A 10,688-nucleotide genomic window follows, 5' to 3' on the forward strand; every position below is an offset into this window, starting at 1 on the left:
CCCGGCTCTTGGATGGGGCTGCCCCTCTGCTTAGGACTGCACTGTAAGTTTCGTGCAACTCATTTTTGAGCAACGCTGCAAGTTCACAGTCTTGTGCACACTCTATTTGGGAATCAGATGCCAGTGCTTGAAGAGGTCCCTGTAACCGCGGTCCTTAAAATTTTGGTCCACAGGTGACAACCAGTTTTATGCTGTGAAAAAAATAATCCACCGTTCTCCCACCAAGTCTTGCTGGTTGTTTTTTTTTTTACCTAACCAGCCAACTATTGAACTCAGTGGAATTTCTGAGAAAATATGTACCGCATCAGGCTGCAAGAAGGATTGTTGTTTTTTTTAAAAAAAAGTTGGCTTAAAGAAGTGCAATTCACTGTGATGTATGAAATTATAAAAATAATAATTTTAATAATGTAGGACTAGTGAACTGCTGCCCTGTTTCGCACCTAATACCTGGAACAAAAGACTGAGGTCCCCAAACCTGGGACTGAGCTCCAGTGGGACGTCCAAATAAACATTGCCAGGATTGCACTGTTTACACGCCCCCTCTCAACCCCTTTAGGAATAGCAGCTTTGGGAGAAACACTTGAAAGGATCTCTCTACTTAAGCTTTTAAATCCCGTTTTTAAAAACGATCAAAAATAAAATCCATATCCCCGCCTCCTGCATCTATTTCGCCGACTCAGCCGGCGCGCGAACCACAAAATCAATCTTTACAGCAGCGACTTCACGTCTAACGCGCGCAGACTATTGGAGCCCCTCCTCTTTCCGCTTCACGCAAAGGCTCAAAGGCCGCCCACTTTCCGTCACGTGGGGCAGTTTGGCGCGCTTTTGGAAGCGGGTCGCTCCCCGGTTGCTCCTGGCAACGATAACTTCGCCGCCCCGATGATGCGGAGCCGGGAGGAGGTGGACGCGACGCTGCAAGTCGCCAAACTAGACCCGGCGGAGCTGCTGCCGGCCGCGCAGTGCCTCAGCTTCAGCGCCCAGGCGGACGCGGGCGACTGCTACCTCTTGCAGCTGGAGCCGGAGCTTTGCGTCGAGTTGGAGGCGGGGCGGAGGTGCGTGCGGAAGGGGATTGGTTTGGAACGGGGCGTCCAACTCTGGCCCTCCAGATGTTCATGGACTACGACTCCCATCAGCCCTTGCCAGCAGAATGCTGTCAGGGGCTGATGGGAGTCGTAGTCCATGAGCATTTGGAAGGCCAGAGTTGAACACCCCTGATTTAGAAGCAACGAAAATTATATTTTGTGTAATCCTTTTATTAAATGGGATGACAGTGTGCGCGACTGCAGGGGGCATTGGTAATGAACATGCAAACTAAGATAGAAGTAAGCTTGCCAACTTCCAGGGGGAAAGATAGCTACTTTACTGTAGGATGGAGGTGGCCACACATGCAGTCTGGGGATCAGATGTGGCTTCTTAAGAGGGCTTATCAAGACTGTGAGCCAGCTGGGGCAACCACCCCACCGTTGCTCTCGATCAGTCCAGGCATCCATCAACCATACTCCAGATCTGCCAAGCTGCGGCAACTGCATAGTTCTCCAGCTGTTGCAGCCACCTTGCCCCTCAGTGCTAACCTGGCCTGGTGAGCTTGCTGCAGGTTCGCCACTTAGCCAGCCGTCCTCCCCTGCACTGATCCAGCACTGATCCCTGCACTAACCTAGCACTGATCTGGGTTAACAAGCCTGCTGTGGGCTCACCAGCTAAGTCACCCACCTTTCCCAGTGCCAGCGCCCTCCCCCAATGCTGATCTGGTTTTTGAACCTGCTGTGGGCAGCCCCCATGCTGCCCCCTCCCAGTGCCTCCCTCCCTCCAGAGTTGATCCAGTCCTTGCTGCTGCTCAGTCCAGGCATCTACACACACTGTTCCTGATTTGGCAAGCTACAGCAGCCAACCCTTCGAGTGCCAACCACCTCCCTCAGTGCTGTTCTGGATTGGCAAGCCTGCTGTGGGCTCACCAGCTGGTGCAGCCATCCTCTTCCCCCTCATCTCAAGCAAGTCACATTTATGTCATATCCAGCCCTCATAAAAACGAGTTCAACCCCCTGGCTATGGAGCTCTATGTTCTATAATATCATATGCTGCCAAGCTCCTATCCCTCCCCAAAACATGTCCACCTGAGGATCCACCCCCAAATATCCTGGCATTCCCCAGCCTAGAGTTGGCAGCCCTAGTTAAAGCATGTGAGGCCTTAATTGGGCCATTCATTTAATTTCTTTTACTCAATTTGTACGCCGACTTTCCTCTCTGGGTGGTTTCCAACATATAAACAATAAAATCGTACATTTAAAACAAAGGTGGTAACTGAGCAAATCTTAAAATATGCTAAAAATTCTGCAACTTAACGTCTCAAACAATAGAGAACAGAAACAGTAAAGGAGGAGTGGGGCCTTAGATGGTAGAACCATAGCTGTTTAGATCAGTGGTTCTCAACCTTCCTAATGCCGCGACCCTTTAATACTGTTCCTCATGTTGTGGTGACCCCCAACCCTAACATTTATCCATTTTACAGATGGAGAACACTGATGCAGAGAGTCTTAGGTGACTCCTGTGAAAGGGTCGTTCGACCCCCAAAGGGGTCGCGACCCACGGGTTGAGAACCACTGGTTTAGATGGTCGAACCATAGCTGTTTTGATGGTAGAACCATAGCTGCCTCAGCTATATGCCTGGTGGAACTACTCTGTCTTACAGGCCCTGCAGAACTGGATCACATCCCACAGGGCCTAGGTATCAAAGGACAGAGCGTTCCACTGGGTCATGTCAGAGGCATCTTCCATACTTACCTCCAAGCAGATTTGTTTTAAAGGTTTCACACAATTTTAAGAAATATTTTTTTCTATTAATTAGACAGTAATCTAGGTTTTCCAAAACTTGTTTTGATCCAGGTTTTTCGTATTATTGGGCTTTATCCTTTATGCACGCAAAACCTTTTAAAATACATTTTGATTTCAGAAGCTAAAGAGCTTGTATGAGGAGGAGGAACTGGTTGGCCACTGTGTGGGACAGGGTGGTGGACTTGATGGACTCCTGGTCTGATCCAGCAGGGCTCTTCTTAAGTCATTGTTTACACGTACGCATAACAGGTCGTAGCATTTACAACAACTCAGTCCTGTCCTGGCTCTAGTGGTTTGGAAATGTTTCACTCTGGACTGCAGCAACACCTTTGTATAACTGTAAAAACTGTATTGTTTTCAGCCTTGTGATCCGTGGGGATAAAGAGGATCATGCTGTGCTGTGCAGCCAGGATAAGACATATGAGATGAAAATAGCAGATACCTCCAATATGCTGCTTTTCATGCCAGCCTGTGAAACTCCCGAGAAGCTCTGCGCAGACAACCCTCCATCTGTCATTCACACTCAGGTATTTTCTCCAGTGGTTAACTTTCTCAAGGTGGCGGGGGAATTGTATTAAAATGTTATTTTATTTATTGGTCATGCCTGCATCCTCCTGTCTTGGAAGCAGCACAAGGTGGTGTACGTGGAGTAAACACATTTTATCCCTGTGGGGAGAGGAAAGGAAAGGAGTTTGTATGGAGTGGAAAGGAGCAGCAGTGGTGTAGGAGGTTAAGAGCTCGTGTATCTAATCTGGAGGAACCGGGTTTGATTCCACTCTGCCCGAATATGGAGAGCTTATCTAGGGAATTCAGATTAGCCTGTGCACTCCCACACACGCCAGCTGGGTGACCTTGGGCTAGTCACAGTTCTTTGGAGCTCTCAGCCCCACCCACCTCACAGGGTGTTTGTTGTGAGGGGGGAAGGGCAAGGAGATTGTAAACCCATTTGAGTCTCCTACAGGAGAGAAAGGGGGGATATAAATCCAAACTCCTCCTCCTCCTCCTCTTCTTTTTCTTCTTCTTCTTCTTCTATGCCACTTTTAGTCTCCTCACAGATGAAAAAAGTGGGGTATAAATCCAGACACTTCTCGTTCCTTACACCGGTCCTCTGACTACAGTTACCTGTAGTCTGACTACAGTTACCTGAGTGGGAAAGGCTCTGATCCAGGTGACCCAGTAAGCTTCAAGGCTGAGCAAAATTTTGATGAGTGATGGTTGGATGGCTCAGTCTTTTATGCAGCCTTTGGTTGCTTTTTTTCCTTGGAATCTTTTTGATTGTTTATTAAAGAAGTGTTACCTGGGGTAGAGAGAGAGAGAAATAAAATGTGTACATGCAGAGTAGTGTTGTAGATAGAGTTGCAGACCAGGGGTTCGAATCTAATATTCCATAGATGCTTGCTGGGTAACCTTAGACCCAGATAAAGGCTAAAAACCTCTCAATCGTCTCCTCTCCAGGTTAAGCATGCCCAGCATCTTTGGGCTCCAGACCTCCTACCATCATTGTTACCTTCCTTTGGACACAGTCCAACTTATCATCAACCTTCTTAAACTGTGGTGCACTAATCTGAAAACAATATTCCAAGTAAGGATTAACTAGATACTACCACTTTGCATGATCTGGACATTCCACCACTGTTGATGCAGCCCAAAATCACATTTGAGTTTTTAGCTGCTGTATCACTCTGATAACTCATGTTCAGTGAATATTCTAAGACTCCTGGATCTTTTTAGTTAAAAGCAACACCAAGGGATGAGTTAAGAGGAAATGGAGTTGAAGCTTGATCCTCTTTGATCTGAGATTGCAAATGCCTTAGCAGACCAGGTGCTCAGGAGCAGCAGCAGCAGAAGGCCATTGCATTCACATCCTGCATGTGAGCTCCCAAAGGCACCTGGTGGGCCACTGCGAGTAGCAGAGAGCTGGACTAGATGGACTCTGGTCTGATCCAGCTGGCTTGTTCTTATGAAGAACTATCCAACTGGATAACTGGAGGGGTTATCATGCTGGTTATGTCGTAGGTCTGTTACTGATAAGGATTCTGTGCGCGTGTCCATTTTCTTGATGCAAATCCCAAAGGAAATTCTTATTGTAGATTGCCGGCTTTTCCAACAATTACTGGGAAGTAAGACGATGTCGACCCAAGCTAAAGAGACTCAAGAAACTCTTAATGGAAAATCCTTATGAAGGGCCAGATGGGGAGAAAGAGAAAATGCCAACTAACCCAAAGGTAAAAAAAGGGAAAGGCAGAGAAACTCTTTTCAGCTCCAGCAACGAAGGAGCCTCTTGAAAACTATAATTTAGGTTCAAAAGAATAAACTGTAACCCACTGAATGAATTCAAGGTAACAGCTGACACTGGAAAGTAACCAATACATTGTAGCAGTTGCTGTGTTGGGGCTAGGATCTGTGAGGCCTCACTGTGGGTGACCTTGGGCTGGTTGCACCCTACCCTACCTCACAGGGTTGTTGTGGAGATAAAATGGAGAAGAGGAGAATATTGTAAGCTGCTTTGGGTCTCCACCGGAAAGAAAGTTAGGGTGTAAATGAAATAAAGAAATAAAATCGCAACCTCAAATGTTGACCTGCCCCACCTCGGCATTGTGACTCAATGGGCATAGGTATTGCCATATGCTGGGGTCCCACTGCGGCTGACTGGCTCAGTGGGAAATCATCAACTTAGGATGGAGACGTTTCCGGGTTCAATTGCCAGAATCTCCCATTCAGAGGACCAGGCAGTATGGAACGCTGTTGCCGCATTCAGCTCCACATTCCAGTGCCCGGGGGTGGGGGGTGGGGGGGAGCTGCAGCACCTGCACACCAGCAGAATCACCACTCTGCCATGGCAGGTGCCCTGTGGAGGGCAAATCTGCCAGCATAACACTCCCACAAGCAGATTTGGAGGGGTGGGTGGGTGTTCCTTTGGGTGGGGCTCTGAGACACAGTATTGGAAACTAGCTACCGGTATATATATCATGGATACACAAAATTGAAGTGGTTTATTTTTAAGTTGCTTATTTACAGCATGATCCTATGGAGATTTACTCCACTGTAAGACCACTGAAATGAATGGAATAACTCTCCTTAGAATTGCACTGTTAATTATGGTGCTTGAAATTATATTTGCAAGTTGCCTTGAATCCTCAGAAGCAGAAAGGTGGGATATAAATCTTTCAGGTAAATGTTTATGTGTTTGTCTGCGTGTAGCTCCATCTGGGTACATGGCGCTTTACAGAACAGCATTATAAAATCTAGCAAGCAAATTAATGTTACTTTTTTTGCTGAATTTCTGCAGTACACAACAGACGATTTGCTAGATCAGATCCAAGCAAGTGAAGAAGAAATAATGCATCAGCTGGAGATTCTAAAAGCTTGTCAAGTTGAAGGTATGCATTTGCGCAGAAGGACATGCTGCTGTTTAGTACATATTTAGATACGAACCATTTTGCATCATAGTCTCCTTAAATGGTCTGTTTCAGTTCCTCATTAAACAAACCCAAATGTTGCTGGTTTTGAGTCCTGCCTACCTCACCGTATATTGATGGATAGCCTTCCCATGTGGAAGGGGAGTCACCTAGGGCTAGTATATATTTTTCCACATATCTTGGATAATCTCCACATCCGCAGAAAGCATATAAAAATTATTCCTTCTCAAAATTTAGTGGGTTAATCCCCCATTATACATGCCATCTGAATATATACATATAAAAACACGCACAATCAAAAACAGAAGAAGGAAAAGATATCAGTGATGGAGAAGGAAAAGGTCGGTTCAGAACAATCGAGAAGGCTGGGGAGACAGGCCCCTTCCGCATATGCAGAATAATGCACTTTCAGTCCACTTTGCAGCTGGATTTTACTGTGCGAAATAGCAAAATCCACTTGCAAACAATTGTGAAAGTGAATTGAAAGTGCATTATTCTGCATGTGCAGAAGGGGCCAGAGCAGTGTTTCCCAACCTTTTCAATGTCGGGGTACCCTTGACCTCAGTCTTCATATCTCAGGGTACCCTTGAAGTTGTTTGATTTTTTTTGTTTGCATTTTTTAAGGTTTTTCCCGTTTTGGCCTGTAGGTGGGGGGAGTGGCAGGGGAAGCCGCGTTGACAGCCGCGTTGTTTGTTTGCCTATATTCGGCATGGATTGGGGGGATCTAAAGGGAGAGCTCCCTTTAAATCTAACCCCCCCAATCCACGCCAAATTTAGGCAAATAAAACAATGCTGTTTTTCAGTGTTGTTTAAAGGGAGCCCATGAGGCTTCCAACCCCGCCCCCCTTCAAAATCCATTTGATTCCGGTGTGGGAGGGGCAGGCGGTAGCATTGTCATGGTACCCCTGGGACGTGCTCATGGCACCCCAGGGTACCACGGAACCCTGGTTGGGAATCACTGGGCCAGAGAATGGGAGCAAAGCCATGAGACAAAGCCACATGGGCAGAAGTAATAGAAGGTCAGTGGAAGGGTATGTTTTTTACTCTCCCATGATTATTCGCCGTCCTAATGAACTGTGGTATGAAATGTATGTAGAATACATGGGTTGAAATTGTTTTCCATGAGTTTGTAGACATTTTCTGATTTTTTTGGCAATTAACTGCAATTGCATGAAGGCTTCTTGTTACCATCTTGCATTATGATTAATCGACAGGACTTAACTGCAGTTGTAAAAAACTGTCTTGTTTCTTGCAAAGTAGCACAGACTTTTTCTTGCTCTGCTCTAGTTTTTTCTCCCTCAGCTTGAATTAATTATATAAAAGCCAGTTCTTGGATTCTGCAGTAGCACGACCAAGAAACCTAAAGCTCAGGGTAGGGCCGGGCTGTGCTGGTATCAGATGCTGTGAGATGTAAACCTCTTTTTCAAAAGTATAAAAGGGTATTTTCAGAATACGTGAATGAAGAAACCTTGCAGTGTCAGCTTTTATTTTACCAGTTATAAAGATCTGATCTCTGTCTGGCAGGATATTGGAGGATTCTAGATTTCGATTACGAGATGAAACTGCTGAATCATGTGACCCAACTGATATATACAGAGTCATGGTCATTCAGCAAGGTTCCTTTAAGTGTCTGCCTTCAAGAACTCGGACCCCTGGAGCCCAGGTAAGTTCTTTGCTAACAACTTTGGAATTCCCAGAATTGTAGTGCTTGCCCACATAGTCATTCTGAGTTGTGAAAGTGCTTTACAGTACAATACTAAGCTATGGGTTCAGTGGGATACTCCCTAGTAAGTGTGCTTAGGATTGCAGCCTCAGTTCTGTGGATGTAGCACCAGTGGTCAAGATCAGAAGTTAGAACCCCCAGCATGTATGCCAAAGAGTGGTACTGCAGATTGCTTTGCTTGATGTTTCAGAGCTTGTTTTCCACCTAAGGAACCAGGCAAACACTGGTAGTATTCTGGGCTCAGTCAGATCTAGCCATAGTTGTCCTTGCATTAATTATATCTAGTCTGGACTACTGCAATGCACTCCACTTGGGGTTACCCTTGAAAAGTGCTGGCAGGAACATGTGATCCCAACACTGACTACCAGTTGGCCATACTGGCAGAGCCTGATGGGAATCGTAGTCCATGAGCATCTTGGCACCAGATTTAGAACTTCACCCCTGATTTAGAACTTCACAGTTCAGGTCTTTTCTCTTACTAGCATAGCAGGTTTCCCCTTTTCTCATCACATTGCCTAATGCATCTGTGGGATACAGGCATAAACTGGGGGGAGATTCTACTGGCCTGGGAAAAACGAATCAGTTCTTCTGTAGCTAAATGCAGAGGAGTACAGCTGGCATCAGTCCCCATGATTTTCCAAAACAACATAGCATAGCACATCAGTCTCGAAAGTGGTGGTTTTGCATACATTGAAATATATTTGTTGACAAAATGTTAAGGGCAGGAGCCTAGTCAAAAAGTTACAAAGAATAAGGCCATTGACTTCTGTAGCATGACAAGGATTATTATTTCTCATAGCGTGTTGAAAGTTGACAAAATATATTTGATCCAGGGAAATGATAGCGCACATTCTTAGGAGTTATGGAAGACAAACCATCAGTGAAGGTAAGTTATCCTCGTGAATGCATGTTTTGAAGTTGTTAAAATAACAAGATGTACACAGGGGCACATGCAAAACGGAAGGCAAAACTCTGGCCCCCAACACTTATCAGAAGGGTGCATAATTTATCAGGCTAAACTAGAGAGGGTTACCGCAGAGAGTTAGATTTCATATTAACATTCCAGAATTGCAATTATGCAGATCTGAAGTCTGTGCCTGTAAAATTTAGAAGAACGGTAGGTTTGTATACCGCACTTTTCAAACTGATTTATAATCACTTTCCCTCTTCCCTCTGCAACAGACACCTTATGAGGTAGGTGGGACTGAGAGAGTTCTGAATGAGCCTTGACTAGCTCAAGATCACCCACCATAGTTTATGTTTAGGAGTGGGGAAACAAACCCAGTTCACCAGATTAGAGTCCACTGTTCATATGTAGGAGTGGGGAAACAAATTCGGTTCTTCAGATTAGAGTCCAGTGCTCCTAATCACCACACCAGCTCTGCATAAATACTACTTGGATCACTGTATTATCCTTTTTAAATTTAAGTCTGCCCCAAGTGTTTTTCGCTTAGCCTAGTCTAGCTGAAGACAAAAGTGCCTCAACTTGGGGGTGGGGAAAATTAAGAATGAAGGCAGGATAGTTTGGCATCCCTTAGCCTTGCAGCGTTTTTGCTGTAAAAATTGAACAGGCATATTTATACTTGTGCATATGTGCATGTGTATTCTTTCTTCATACATGTGTCACTTAATGGCGAGAGGTGGTGGAGAGAAACACAACCGCTCTGTTTCTTCTACACCATGTCCCTGCTCCCTTGACACCTTTCCTATTAATCTCAGACTTTTAAAAAACTGTTTTCTTATAGATGAGCATGCCCAGATTTGGCATGTGTCCACACACAAGTGGTATACTATTGTGTATTACCAGGAGGCAACCACATGTTGTGTTTTCTTGCAGCCTAACAGGTCGATTGATGCTCAGACTTTATGGCTTGCAGTCTGCATCCTCTTATGGTTTTGTATGAGCCAAGCTGACTTAGGCTCATTCCGCACATGCAGAATAATGCACTTTCAAACTGCTTTCAGTGCTCTTTGAAGCTGTGCGGAATAGCAAAATCCACTTGCAAACAGTTGTGAAAGTGGTTTGAAAACGCATTATTTTGCATGTGCGGAAGGGGCCTTATCTAACTTGGCCAAACTTCATCATTTCGAAGAGTCAGGGATTCTGCCCCCTCCTTTTTAAAAGAAAAAAGGGGGATTCATATTACTGAACTGAGGTTTTCAAGATTTGTGTTTTTCATTACTCCATATCAGGTGAGACTTTCTTTGAAATGAATGAAGAGCAGATATGCAGGGCCACAGCGCAAATGCTCTTGCAAAACGCAGTCAAGTTCAGCCTCTCAGAGTTCCAAGATGTTTGGCAGCAAAGTGTCCCTGATGGAATGACAACTAAGCTAGACCAGTTAAAGGTAATGCAGAACCAGTAAACCCTAGTATGGTTTTTGCTGTTGGCTATTCAGGCACCTTCATGTGGATACATTTGCTGCACAAAAGATGATTTGAAGGGGTTGTCATCTTTCATTCAGTGTCTGAATGGACGAGCCTCCATTCACATCCTTATGGGGTGGTGGTATGTCTCTGATTATGAGACACCAAGACAGGGGCGTACAGCTCAGGGGGACATATGGGGTCAAAGTCCTCTGGCTGCGGCCATTTAGTCACCTGGGGTGGGGGCAGAAAATTGCACCAGGCTACATTTTCCCTAGATATGCCTCTGCACCAAGAATGAAAAAAAAATCACATTCTCTCCATAAATATTTGTAAGTGGCTACTGTAAA

At 45.3% G+C, this 10,688-nt stretch overlaps 1 protein-coding gene across 1 annotated transcript; it reads left to right on the top strand.

Moving 5' to 3' along the window:
- Positions 1-788: 788 nt before the first annotated feature.
- DSCC1 (DNA replication and sister chromatid cohesion 1) lies at positions 789-10,568 on the top strand. The gene is made up of 8 exons (XM_048482312.1): positions 789-1,052; positions 3,191-3,356; positions 4,920-5,054; positions 6,119-6,209; positions 7,773-7,911; positions 8,805-8,857; positions 10,165-10,319; positions 10,437-10,568. Exons 1-8 carry the CDS (start codon positions 880-882, stop codon positions 10,566-10,568), a joined length of 1,044 nt encoding a protein of 347 aa, XP_048338269.1. The 5' UTR covers positions 789-879.
- The last annotated feature ends 120 nt before the right edge of the window (positions 10,569-10,688 follow it).

Source organism: Sphaerodactylus townsendi, unplaced genomic scaffold (genome assembly GCF_021028975.2).
Source record: "Sphaerodactylus townsendi isolate TG3544 unplaced genomic scaffold, MPM_Stown_v2.3 scaffold_1294, whole genome shotgun sequence".
In the NCBI taxonomy this organism is placed as follows: Eukaryota; Metazoa; Chordata; class Lepidosauria; order Squamata; family Sphaerodactylidae; genus Sphaerodactylus; species Sphaerodactylus townsendi.